Source organism: Salmo salar, chromosome ssa21, assembly GCF_905237065.1.
Source record: "Salmo salar chromosome ssa21, Ssal_v3.1, whole genome shotgun sequence".
Taxonomy (NCBI): domain Eukaryota; kingdom Metazoa; phylum Chordata; class Actinopteri; order Salmoniformes; family Salmonidae; genus Salmo; species Salmo salar.
In genome coordinates, this window is record NC_059462.1 from 31872768 (window position 1) to 31887464 (window position 14697).

The 14697-nt window shown below is 42.1% G+C and overlaps 1 protein-coding gene across 1 annotated transcript in view; it reads left to right on the forward strand.

Annotated features, from left to right (window-relative positions):
• Window positions 1-2730: 2730 nt before the first annotated feature.
• LOC106582188 (ephrin type-A receptor 6) overlaps window positions 2731-14697 on the forward strand; it is a 218615-nt gene continuing 206648 nt past the window's right edge. Inside the window, exon 1 of the mRNA XM_014165015.2 lies at window positions 2731-3461. Coding sequence (XP_014020490.1) covers window positions 3383-3461 — 79 coding nt within the window. The 5' untranslated portion in view covers window positions 2731-3382. The remainder of the gene's footprint in view (window positions 3462-14697) is intronic.

Consider the following 14697-nt stretch of genomic DNA (forward strand, 5'->3'; position numbering starts at 1 on the left):
GATTCCTTCGAGATTGCTCTGATGTTGAAAAGATTTAAAATCAACATTTTGTGATTAAAACTCAAGTTGGATACATTTTAAAATATCTACATTGTTCAACCCAAAATTGCTTTTTAAAGCTATCATGGAAATAAATGTATTTCCTATTACCATGTCATTTACGGTTTCTATGCCTTTAGTTTTCCATGTGGGCCAATGTATCGATGAATTCTGTAAAGCTATCCAAGTATTGTTCCATAGGGTTTTGTTTCCAGGGAGTGATATTGGTTCTTGTAAAATATGTTTCATTTTCTTCCATATTGTTAACTATGAAGTTGTTAATGTTATTAGCTTTATCCTTTAAAAATAGACACGTGAAAAGATTATGGGGATGAGAATGCACATCTTAAATTTTTACCCATTGTTCCTCTTTAGTGCATTTAACTATATTCCAAGTAAAAGCCTTAGGTAGCGAGTTGATACAATTCCAAGTCTGGAAGGTTAAAACCACCCTGAGACTCAGGAAGATGTAAAACTTTGCTTTTATGCTATGAATTGTACTTGGCCCATATAAAGTCTGTTATGACCGAGTATACTTTTTAAAAGAATGTCTTCAGTGGGGTAATTGGTATTATCAAAAATAAATGCAAAAACTTTGGCTGCCAAGCCATTCTAAAGAGATTTATTCTACCTGTATCGTTCCATTACTCTAAACGTCAAATTTCGAAGTTAAGGGTTAAGTTTAAGCACTCATTCCGAGGATTAAAGCTGCAATATGTAACTTTTTAGGGGCTGACAAAATTAACATAGAAATGTGAGTAATAGATCTGTCATTCTCATTGAAAGCAGTAGATCTGTTCTATGTGCGCTACTTCTATGCTTCCTGTTCTTAAATTTCGTTTTTGCATCTTTTACTTTTTGTACACCAGCTCCAAACAGCTGAAAATACAATATTTTTAGGTTATGGAAAAGATATTTCATAGCGTTTTGATGGTAAAATGATTCTCTACACTATACTTGCTTGTTTGGTCACATTAACTGAAATTAGGCTAACTATTAGAATTTTTGCAACCAGGAAATTGCGGACCAATTTCTGTAAAGTGCACCATTAAGGTTTGGGGTAAGGTTAAAACATTAAGTTTAGGCACTCATTCTGAATGGTTTAGGTTAAGGTTTGGGATAGGATTAAAACAAAAAATTTAAAAATCAGTGTCCACGACTGGGATTGAACACGCAACCTTCTGATCCAGAGTCATGGGGTACGGTGACCAGTTTTGAAGGCATTTCCATATGTCCTCAGGACATTGATAGATGTCCTATTTCGACGTCAATCTTGAACGATCTCCCTGAACCCATATCACCATCGTATCACTTACCCAGTGGCTTATTGCTGTCATACATCTGGACGGTCACATTAATTGCTTTATTCATTCTTATACATACAGGTATATTCTCTAGCCTGCCTGCCTGGTTCTACTTTTGCCAACATGAACTAACAACAACAAAGAATTAGCATTGTGCAGTCATGCCACCACCTTGAGCTGTCGTCCTGGACCTACAAATGCCTTGGCTTGTATGGGTCAATTGTATTGGTGGAGCTTTGCGGAGTACATTCCGTTGTTGTGACGTGGGTTCAAATCCCAAGTCCTCAGTGGCAGGGATGGACAGTGGCTAGAACAGACAGTGTTTCTGATTGGCTTTGAGCTGAGTGGTTCTGACTGACATTGTTTCTGATTGGTTCTGAGAGTAGTGGTTCTGACTGTTGTCCCTTGGACTGATTGACTGGCCTCATGACAGGAGAGAGTGTTGCTTTGTTTAACCCCACGAAGCGAGGAGCAGTTTGCTAATTTACTCCATGAGGTGTCCATCGTGATGGGATGAAGACCTTCTGTAGACGTGGCTGACATTGTTGTTGGCCGGAATGGCACTATGTTTTTGAAGAGCCACTGGGTGGAAGTTGTCTGTAGGAACAGATTTGGGATGAGGGCTCCTGTGTGGCGCAGTCACTGCATCTCAGTGCTAGAGGCGTCACTACAGACCCTGGTTCGATTCCAGGCTGTATCACAACCAGCCGTGATTGGGAGTCCCATAGGGCAGCGCACAATTGGTCCAGCATTGTAATGGGTTTAGCCGGGGTAGGCCGTCATTGTAAATAAGAATGTGTTCTTAACTGACTTGCCTAGTTAAATAAAGGTTAAATAAAATAAATAAATAGGATCAGCTTAACATTAACCATTAGGGGGAAAACACTAAACTGAACCTAGGTCTAGGGGCAACATACATTCAATGTTTTCCAAATGAACAATTTAAATTATAAACTTGAAGCCACCTTGACAGTACATCTTGAAGTCACTTTTACAGTACATTTACTGTAAGCCTACATTAAAGTAACCTACTGTGAAAATTTGTGCCCTGACCTTCTAAATTGATTTTCCAAATGTAAAAATGTTGTAGGCCTAGGCATAGCTAATGTCGTTAAAAATGGGGGAATATATTGTAATGACCTGACTAGATCATAAAGGAACAACCAAGGGTTGTAACAATATATATATTAATTTGCCATTTAGGATAGGCCTACACTCCACATTATATTGCATATTAAAATTCCTTCCACAAAGATAATTTGCAATTCAAGTCTACCTGGAATAGCAGTAACAACACTGGCCATCGATAACCAGAAGAAATGCTGATGCACAGCTGGATAACACACACAAGTAGCTGGCTGCCATGCACACTGCCGTTGTGTTGTCAGCTAACACCCTCTAGCGCCGAGCACAGACGCTGTCTTTCTCTCCACTCTGTCGTTGACGGGAGTTTTACCGTTGTCTGCTGCAGCAGTCAGTACAGGCTGGCACGGAACGGGCTACAGAGGCACTACGCGTGCTCACACTGACCAACTGATACCGCGCCACTTGAAGTTCGGAACTTTCTGTCACGAACCACATCCTGGCGTCTTCCATTTCCCCCCATGAAAGAATCACGCATGCACTTGGATGAAACTAGGAAATAAGATAATGCAGCTGATGAGGAATGTTTGATTAGAGGTCTTGTCAAAACAGTGAAATAGAGTAGGTTCTGACACGGAACGCAAAGTTTTCATGATCTAGTATTTATTCGTTGAGCATTGCTCTAGGAATACTGTGAGCCTACATTTCGTCTTGATGTTAGTTTTTGCCGCGGTGTGAACTTCACCATCGTTCCTCAGCTCTCCACCGGGTCATGCGACGGATTTCTTCCAGTACAGCCGTCTGTCAGCGCTTTCCAGCGGGGACTGAATGTGAGGAGGGTCTGGGGAGAGGAAAGACGCTTCGCTTGGAATCTAAAGGCACTTTGTGACCAGGTTTCTTCTCGTGGATAGTCTCCTGCTCGGCGCGGTGCTGGGCAGCCTGTGGATGGTACAGAAATGACATTAGGAGAAAAACTCTGCCTCGTTTTCCTCTTTCTGCGGATTGTCTTCACTCCTTCCAGCCACGGCAATCAAGGTGAGAGATTTTATCTGCGCCTGACTTTGGAGAACACTTAAAAGTTTAATATTATCCTAAATTAGTTTACATGTTTATTTATTTATCGGCTAAAAGCTGTCACACTTGTGAAACGTGTGTCGCAGATGCTTTCCTCATTCCACCCGCGCCAAACTGTAGCCAGAACACAGTAGCCTAAATGAAAGATTACAGTTGATCAATAGCCTATAGATACTTAATGTCGGCCTACATTAGGCACGGTCAGTAGCCCTACATTCTTAATCGAGACCAGCACGCGTGTTTTTCCAAATGCGTGTCTGCGTTTATAATAGCTTGAAAATAGCACGCAGTTTGATTTTCAATCAACGTGAACTGACGGCTAATCAACCGTTAATCTTGTGTTGAAAAAAAGAGTGGGAGGACAACAACCTAACCGTAAATAACGCACGGAGTCCTTTTTCTGCGCAACGGACGCAGGCTGAACGGTGAGAAGTTGATTACCTGGGGTGGCAAATCAGTTAGGCTGCTTATCTACGTCCTTCAATTACAAGAACAATACGTGGTTTCACATGAGATTCACAAATTGACAATACTTATCCAGTCAAAATTAAGCCCAGTTATTTGTAAACGCAGTGGCTTGATTTCATTTTGTAGAGACTGAGGTTAAACATTTATTTGAGGGCATAGTATGCCTTAAAACTCTACAGATTCCTTGGTCCAGGCAGATTGATTGTCTCAGGTGAATTGAGCCCTCAGCAGGCTTTTGGATCCCATTACTGTTCCATTCTGCTACATTGACCTGCTGCATTACTGCAAACCCAATATGAATCACACCAGATAATGAAATCACCCTTTGGTTGCCTTTAGAGGTGAATCTATTTACTTTCTCTATTGATATGATGTTGTCTTTGTCTCTGCTCAGCTGCTGAATGTGGTTATAGAAGCTCAGATGTGTGTGTGTGTGCTATCCCTCAGGTTTAAAATAGTCCTATTGATTCTACAGGGACACAGGGATGTGGCCCCTAGGTTATATGTTATTGTTCTCCCAGTTCAATAAAAGGGAAACTACTCCCTCTTCACCCAGGCAGGTGCTACATAACAGCCCCAGTGTTTGTGCTGCTGTCACAGATTGAATGATGATTGAGTTGATGAGTGATGTGTCAGCTTTCCAGTCAGCCCTATGGTGTCTCTCACACTGACTTCTGGGGTGTTGTATTAGGATGCTTCCAGCCTCTGTCCGTGCTGCTGAAACCGTTTCTCTGCTCTGTGTGGGGGGGTGGGTGTGCCTGAGTGTGGGGGGGTGGGTGGGTGTGCCTGAGTGTGGGTGGGTGGGTGGGTGGGTGTGCCTGAGTGTGGGTGGGTGGGTGTGCCTGAGTGTGGGTGGGTGGGTGTGCCTGAGTGTATGTGTGGCATCCAGATGGATGTGTGTTTCTCACCTGTTGTAGTTGGATTAGAGGCCTTAAGACATGTCACACTTCATCAGAAAACAACTCTACAATGTTGTTTTTACTCTGCTAGACAAACAGCATTATGCTTTTAAAACCCATGTGTCAAATGTTGTATATTTCTTTGAACCAGGCGAAGCCGAGCGCTATAGATTGGGGATTTCACAGGCAGAATTGGGCTTGATGTTAGCTGAGAGGAGAACAATGAAAACCAATCAGTGTCCTCCTCCCTGGCTGGGAGAAGCTGAATGCAGCATGACAGACAATCCCCCACACCAACACTGGTGTTCTGCAGGGACGCAAAGAGTTATTTATCTTTGTTTTAACAGCTAGGCTGCCAGAAAAACAATGCAGCTCCAACAAAACTCCCACTGAAAGAACAATAACAGTGAGTACTGTAGAGAGAAATCTGAAACTTGGCAGTGTTTGTGTAGTAGGGCTTAGTTAATAAGGATTGGCTAAATTAAATAAATTGCAGAGATTCTGAGAATAATTTCAGTCCATTGTTGCTCTATTGTTGTACAATGTCCCCAAACTAAAGTGTTGATCCTTTTAAATGAGGCAGGAGATCCCATGGTTCACTGGCTCCTGCATTGCTGCTGGGCCCAGACACCCCTCCAATCTCTCATTAAAACAAGACAAATATCCCCACAAGGACATTTAATTCCCATTTTATCTGATCTTATTTTAGCAGTTTGGTGTCCATAAGGACAGGTCTCCATCCCAAACTACTAAACCCCATCCTTAACCTGTTGGGGCTAGGGGGCAGTATTTGCACGGCTGGATAAAAAAATGTACCCGATTTAATCTGGTTACTAATCCTACCCAGTAACTAGAATATGCATATACTTATTATATATGGATAGAAAACACCCTAAAGTTTATAAAACTGTTTGAATGGTGTCTGTGAGTATAACAGAACTCATTTGGCAGGCAAAACCCTGAGACATTTTCTGACAGGAAGTGGATACCTGATGTGTTGTATTACCTTTAAACCTATGCCATTGAAAAACACAGGGGCTGAGGAATATTTTGGCACTTCCTATTGCTTCCACTAGATGTCACCAGCCTTTACAAAGTGTTTTGAGTCTTCTGGAGGGAGATCTGACCGAACAAGAGCCATGGAACGATGATGGCCCATTAGACACCTGGCGCGCGAGTTCATGTTGGGTACCCTCGTTCCAATACGTTATAAAAGAGAATGCATTCGTCCACCTTGAATATTATTCATGTTCTGGTTAAAAAAGGCCCTAATGATTTATGCTATACAACGTTTGACATGTTTGAACGAACGTAAATATATTTTTTCCCCTCGTTCATGAAGTGAAGTCCGGCGGGCTTAGATCATGTGCTAACAAGACGGAGATTTTTGGACATAAATGATGAGCTTTTTTGAACAAAACTACATTCGTTATGGACCTGTGATACCTGGAAGTGACATCTGATGAAGAGAATCAAAGGTAATGGATTATTTACATAGTATTTTCGATTTTAGATCTCCCCAACATGACGGCTAGTCTGTATCGCAACGCGTATTTTTCTGGGCGCAGTGCTCAGATTATTGCAAAGTGTGATTTCCCAGTAAGGTTATTTTTAAATCTGGCAAGTTGATTGCGTTCAAGAGATGTAAATCTATAATTCTTTAAATGACAATATAATATTTTACCAATGTTTTCTAATTTTAATTATTTAATTTGTGGTGCTGACTTGACTGCCGGTTATTGGAGGGAAACGATTTCCTCAACATCAATGCCATAGTAAAACGCTGTTTTTGGATATAAATATGAACTTGATAGAACTAAAAATGCATGCATTGTCTAACATAATGTCCTAGGAGTGTCATCTGATGGAGATTGTAAAAGGTTAGTGCATCATTTTAGCTGGTTTTATGGTTTTGGTGACCCTGTCTTTGAATTGACAAAACATTACACACAACTCTTGTAAATGTACTGTCCTAACATACTCTAAATTTATGCTTTCGCCGTAAAACCTTTTTGAAATCGTAAAACGTGGTTAGATTAAGGAGATGTTTATCTTTCAAAGGGTGTAAAATAGTTGTATGTTTGAAAAATTTGAATTTTGACATTTATTTGGATTCAAATTTGCCGCTCTTGAAATGCACCTGCTGTTGATGGAGTGCACCACGGGTGGGACGCTTGCGTCCCACCTAGCCCATAGAGGTTAATAAAGTTGTGTTGTCAGTGTGTTCATCAAAAGCCTGTCTCAGTGGCGCCACCTGCAGCTGGCTCTGCATGGAATCTAGGCAGGAGATGGTGTAACTAACTAAACAGGGTCAGAAATATTTACCTCAATGGTAATGTTTGGATAGGGTATACCATGAACTGGTCTTAGATCTGTGATTAGGGTCTAGGTGTGATATGTGGTCTGGTAGTGAATGGGTAGATGGTCTCTCAGGTCTGTTGAGATGGCTTCTCCTCTGTTTGACACACATACTGTACATTCCTCTTGTTGGGACGCTATGCCCATCCATCCCTGACAAGTCTCTTTGTCCTGCCTGTGTCAAGCCTGTCGTGTAACCGTCATTCAGGGTCAAGACCTTGTTATGAAGCCACTGCATTCTGCACACAGTCTTTCTATTCTGGACAAATCTGAACTGTAACCGTCCCTCACAGTAATGCTTCATCTGCTACTCTGGTAAATTCTCATTAAAAGACCTTAACGTATCTTATGGTGCTAATATCTGATCTAATTAACTTCTACTTCTGATTTGCTTGGCCACAGTTCTGACATTAACATGTTCAATAGTTCTCTGATTTATCTTGAAGGAGTAGGAGCAAAGCGTTTCCCGCCCGTCAGCGTGTCTGTGCTGTAGATACTCCCGTCAGCGTGTCTGTGCTGTAGATTCTCCCGTCAGCGTGTCTGTGCTGTAGATTCTCCCGTCAGCGTGTCTGTGCTGTAGATACTCCCGTCAGCGTGTCTGTGCTGTAGATTCTCCCGTCAGCGTGTCTGTGCTGTAGATACTCCCGTCAGCGTGTCTGTGCTGTAGATTCTCCCGTCAGCGTGTCTGTGCTGTAGATACTCCCGTCAGCGTGTCTGTGCTGTAGATTCTCCCGTCAGCGTGTCTGTGCTGTAGATTCTCCCGTCAGCGTGTCTGTGCTGTAGATACTCCCGTCAGCGTGTCTGTGCTGTAGATTCTCCCGTCAGTGTGTCTGTGCTGTAGATACTCCCGTCAGCGTGTCTGTGCTGTAGATTCTCCCGTCAGCGTGTCTGTGCTGTAGATACTCCCGTCAGCGTGTCTGTGCTGTAGATTCTCCCGTCAGCGTGTCTGTGCTGTAGATGCTCCCGTCAGCGTGTCTGTGCTGTAGATACTCCCGTCAGCGTGTCTGTGCTGTAGATACTCCCGTCAGCGTGTCTGTGCTGTAGATACTCCCGTCAGCGTGTCTGTGCTGTAGATTCTCCCGTCAGCGTGTCTGTGCTGTAGATACTCCCGTCAGCGTGTCTGTGCTGTAGATTCTCCTGTCAGCGTGTCTGTGCTGTAGATTCTCCCGTCAGCGTGTCTGTGCTGTAGATACTCCCGTCAGCGTGTCTGTGCTGTAGATTCTCCCGTCAGCGTGTCTGTGCTGTAGATGCTCCCGTCAGCGTGTCTGTGCTGTAGATTCTCCCGTCAGCGTGTCTGTGCTGTAGATACTCCCGTCAGCGTGTCTGTGCAGTAGATTCTCCCGTCAGCGTGTCTGTGCTGTAGATTCTCCCGTCAGCGTGTCTGTGCTGTAGATTCTCCCGTCAGCGTGTCTGTGCTGTAGATACACCCGTCAGCGTGTCTGTGCTGTAGATACGCCCGTCAGCGTGTCTGTGCTGTAGATATGGTTTAATTTCACTTCCTATCATTTGATCACAGAGCTTTGCTTATACAACCAAATCAATTTCCCCACGTCTGTTTTCATCTCTCAAAATGTTCTACTACAGCTGCTATTTGCTGCCAAAGTGAATGGTTAAGGTGAGGGTTAACTGATTAATGGTTAGGGTTGGCAAATGGATCCTAGATTGATCCAGTAATGCCACTCCACACACCTGGTTTAGCTGACAGGCCCCAGGGACCAGCGTTTCCATGCTAGAAAACACATTCATAAGCAGGCCCTGTAATGTTCTATTAATACCCCACTAGTAGTCCTCTGGGACCACTGCTGCTCTAGGCAGGGTCCTACAGGTCCCACTGGCTACTGGGAATAAACTACACTACACTGAGAGAGAGGCTGTTATAGAACACACACACACACACACACACGACATGAACGCAGACACACAGGCACACATACACGCAGAAACACACATTAACATATTTTCATAATGCATAACTGTACAGAAGAGGGGACTAAAACATTCCAAACATTTATGAATAAAATCTTGAACTCCTATGCCATTATCCAGCTTAGCGCTACCATCTGCCCTGGTGTAGTACATGGCACAGGCTGGATAGGCCTCAGGGGAGAATCATAAAATTGAAGGCCTGGTTTTCAACAGCTACCAGTCGGACCAGGCTAAGCTAAGAGCAGGCAGTTTGTGGTTACACAGAGATGGGGTTGAGATCATTGTAGGGTTGAGTTGCAGAAAGTGTGATGAATATGGCCAGTGGTTAAGTTTAGATTTACACTGGACGAGAAATAGATATTCTACACACACACACAAACAGTGCCAGTGGTTAGGAAGGTATTGATTCCTAGTGTAATTAGTCCTGTCCCCAGTTGTTCTCCTGTTGACCAGCCTGTTATAATAGTGTCCATTAACATTACTGTTACACTGTTAATTAATGGCACTACACACGCTATACAAACAGCAATGGAGCGTCATACAAGGGAGCGTCATACAAGGGAGCGCCATACAAGGGAGCGCCATACAAGGGAGCGCCATACAAGGGAGCGCCATACAAGGGAGCGCCATACAACGGAGCGTCATACAAGGTTCGTTCCAAACATTCAGCCACACAAATGTATGTAGAACTAAGCAGAGTGTGACGCAAACAGAGCTCCGTTGCTCCGTTTGCGTAGTGTGTAGAGTCCTTTAGATAAGCCTTCTCCTGGTCTAAAAAGCAAGGGCAAGCAGCAAGGAAAAGTGCTTTTTAGTCCACTATTGATGGATTAGCTGCCAGACTACAGTGTTTTCACTGTGAACTAACAAACAACTTCCTGCTATAAAGTTAGAAAAAATTATGAGATTTGCATTATTTAGTGTTTTTATTTGCATTTATATAGAGTTTTCCTTAAGGCTCATTGCTTTGCGGTGTATTGAGGTATCACCCTATCCCTGAACAATAAAGAAATTAAGAAAAGGATTTCACCTAGGAAGTTGTGCTCATAAGACATAGCATTTCTCTCTTTCTCTCACACACTTTCTCTCCCTCTCCCCTCTTCTCTCCTCTCTTTTCTCTCTTTTCTCTCTCTCCTCTCTCTCTGTGCGCTCCGGTAACATTGTAGTCCTGTGTTTTTCTCTGTGATATCAGTCATGTATACAGTATGTATTTATAGTATGACATTTCTATATTGGTAGTATAAAGGTTAGGAATAAACGGTTTATTTTTTGTTATTTCTTTACTTGAAACACTGACATTTCACTAGCAGCAGTATGGTTTGTTTTGACCATTCTTTCACTTATACATGCTGTTCATATGAAGTGGCCAGCCCTCCTCCTGGAGAGCTACTGAACTGGATGTGCAGGCTTTTGCTCCTACCCTACTCTGCTGCATACAGTATAGTGCTGCATTTCATATAGTATAGCTTTCATTTAGTACAGCTTATCAAGCTGTGTACATAGCAGCTTGATTATCATGCTGTACATACAGTACCTATTCATGTTACCATTTATATGCAGTAGCCCAGCTGTACTTCCTATGTCATCAATATGTTCCCAACAGGTTCTGATATACCCTGCTCCTCCTCCTCCACTTCCATCTCTTTATTTCATATATGTGCATGAGCGCTCAGGGGAGGCTTATGAGACCAGCATTTCATTTGTTTAACCTTTACACTCGTGGGGAATTGGCCTATATGGATAGGGAAAAGTTGAAATGTTTCTTCCAGAAGAAATATGAACATCATACACATAATCATGGTAGCAGTTGAAAGGGAACAGTTTGGAGATGATGGGGAAATTATCAGACCAAAGGTGAGGACAACAGGTCACCTGACACAAGACTGAATCCAAACATTTCACTTGATTTTATGTGCGTTTTACATTTACTGTACTTTTCACCGCATTCACCACAGAAGACTGGATACATTCACTAACATGATAAGAATATTCCTGGAAAATGTGGGTTAGGTGCAACATAAGACAAGAAAATGACAAGGGTTTGAGTGAGAGGACTCACTGGTGTCTTCAAGTCGCCACACACCTCTCCAAAGTGTGCACAGTTCCTACAGTAAGTCATTTCAATGCGGATTTATGACTCAAAGAAGAGTCTTCATCTATAAGGTGCTTTTATGAGCTGTCCTAACTGGTCCGTTGAGGACCTAGAACAGGCACACTTGTAATTGTTTTGTTTGGAACACAACCCTGCATCCCCGCCATCACAAAATTATTGTTGTTGTTTACGCAATCCAAAAACGGCCCATGATAAATCCCAATCTGTGTCAGGTGGGCATGATTTGAAAGCTTGTTCTATTGCCAACATGACTAGCTAAGTTCTAAAATAGGATCTTAGAGTTAGGCTTTCACGAGGCAATTCAGAGAAACAGTCATTTTATTTTGGTAAGCATAGAAAGGAATCATGTGCATACAGGTGCATGTTCTGTGGAAAATGTTCACAATAACACAAACAGGCTCATACCATTCAGAACAATCCAGGGTATGACACAGTGGCGGCCGATGCTGTTTAAGATGAGGGAGGATTATCTTTTTTTTATGAGCATGGCCTTACTTCTATTACAGCATATTGCATGACTGTCATTCATATTCCATTCACCCAGCTCAATGTAACATCAATACGCTTAGGCAAATACATGATACTCACATTTTCCCTATACCCATCATGAGGTTGCTACAACCTAGCCTATGAATGAGTTGTCATGACTGTCCTGTGAGGATCCGAATGGGTCAGATCAGCTTGGCAACGGATGAAAGTAACCAGACTTTCTCTCACCCACAGAAGAGGCGAGGAGGGAACTGGGCCGGTTTGACAGCTCACACCCTGTTGTAAATTAAAGGAGAGGAGATCTAGGGTCCCCCTCTTCAAAAACTCAGAGGAATGTGCTTCGTCTACATAGAGGCTCCCTGCCAAAACTGTAACATGTTCTAAAGCAAATACTGGAAAAAGGTTTTACGGCGAAAGCATAAATTTAGAGTATGTTAGGACAGTACATTTACAAGAGTTGTGTGTAATGTTTTGTCAATTCAAAGACTGGGTCACCAAAACCATAAAACCAGCTAAAATGATGCACTAACCTTTTACAATCTCCATCAGATGACACTCCTAGGACATTAATGTTAGACAATGCATGCATTTTTAGTTCTATCAAGTTCATATTTATATCCAAAAACAGCGTTTTACTATGGCATTGATGTTGAGGAAATCGTTTCCCTCCAATAACCGGCAGTCAAGTCAGCGTCACAAATTAAATAATTAAAATTAGAAAACATTGGTAAAATATTATATTGTCATTTAAAGAATTATAGATTTACATCTCTTGAACGCAATCAACTTGCCAGATTTAAAAATAACCTTACTGGGAAATCACACTTTGCAATAATCTGAGCACTGCGCCCAGAAAAATACGTGTTGCGATACAGACTAGACGTCATGTTGGGGAGATCTAAAATCGAAAATACTATGTAAATAATCCATTACCTTTGATTCTCTTCATAAGATGTCACTTCCAGGTATCACAGGTCCATAACGAATGTAGTTTTGTTCAAAAAAGCTCATCATTTATGTCCAAAAATCTCCGTCTTGTTAGCACATGATCTAAGCCAGCCGGACTTCTCGTCATGAACGAGGGGAAAAAATATATTTACGTTCGTTCAAACATGTCAAACGTTGTATAGCATAAATCATTAGGGCCTTTTTTAACCAGAACATGAATAATATTCAAGGTGGACGAATGCATACTCTTTTATAACGTATTGGAACGAGGGTACCCAACATGAACTCGCGCGCCAGGTGTCTAATGGGACATCATCGTTCCAGAAGACTCAAAACACTTTGTAAAGGCTGGTGACATCTAGTGGAAGCAATAGGAAGTGCCAAAATATTCCTCAGCCCCTGTGTTTTTCAATGGGATAGGTTTAAAGTCAATACAACACATCAGGTATCCACTTCCTGTCAGAAAATGTCTCAGGGTTTTGCCTGCCAAATGAGTTCTGTTATACTCACAGACACCATTCAAACAGTTTTAGAAACTTTAGAGTGTTTTCTATCCATATATAATAAGTATATGCATATTCTAGTTACTGGGTAGCCACGCCCTGAGAGAGGTCAGAGAGCGTCTCAGCCTGACGGAACTGTCCTTGTCTCTCAGAGTGCATAAAAGGATTGGTAAAGAAATTAACATTAGACCTGAAAAGCGTGAAGTGGTACCTACACGTTTGAAATGGTTTGAACTTTGAACCTCAACATGAGGTGAAGAAAATAAACTCACCTCCCAGACCAGAGAGGTGAGTAGAGCTGAAGCTCACGCCCAGAGTGGTTTGAAACCTGAATACCAACACGATTTGGCAAAAACTCCCCTCTCAGACAATCACTGGTACAGCTGATTTAGCTGTTCTAAATAAAATATCTACAAAAGCGAATTTAAGTGGGACCATCCTACTACTCTTATCAAATCACCGTATTTTACTACTCTCGTCACCAATGGGAACCGTCGACACGGCTGGCTAGCCTATCTTCCAAGGAGCATCTTCCAGAGCGAACAACGAAAGAGGTGGGAGGGGTGAACGACCCCTTTTGGACAATCAGAGCCTTACAAGCATGCCGTGGAAAGGACAACAACCTTCCTAAGAAGGACTGGTTCCGACAGAGATAAACGGTGAACTAAGGCATTCACACGTAAATACATTCATGAGTTCTTACTCCAAATGGGCGGCGGTTCGTGTGCAAACTATATGATTACTGTGAGAATAGTTTCTAAAATGTATCAACGATAAGTGTCTCTCTTTCTCTCCCTCTCCATGTCATTGTGTAAAAATCCACCATATTGTGTCAGTCCACTAGGGATCGTTTCCTATTGTATTAAGTGTGTATGTTTGTTCTGTGTTACCATTTAGTTAGCTAGTAAATAAATCATTCAACCAATGTGTGTAGTACTGAATCATAAGTAAGACTGGGGTTTTTGCAGATCCAAGGAGGTTACGACTGTTTAGAATTATGATATGATACGAGGTTATGATTAATAAGTTGACTGTTTATAGATGTGATAGGTAAAGACCTTTTAGAGTTTAACTTGGGAGATGGTAACTCTTTAACCTCTTACATCTAGACGTTCCGCTAGCGGAACACCTGCTCCAATATCCAATGATGGGCGTGGCGCGAAATACAAAGTCCTCGAAAATCCGAAAACGTCCATTTTTCAAACATATGACTATTTTACACCATTTTAAAGACAAGACTCTCCTTTATCTAACCACACTGTCCGATTTCAAAAAGGCTTTACAGCGAAAGCAAAACATTAGATTATGTCAGCAGAGTACCCAGCCAGAAATAATCAGACACCCATTTTTCAAGCTAGCATATAATGTCACAAAAAACAAAACCACAGCTAAATGCAGCACTAACCTTTGATGATCTTCATCAGATGACACTCCTAGGACATGATGTTATACAATACATGCATGTTTTGTTCAATCAATTTCATATTTATATCAAA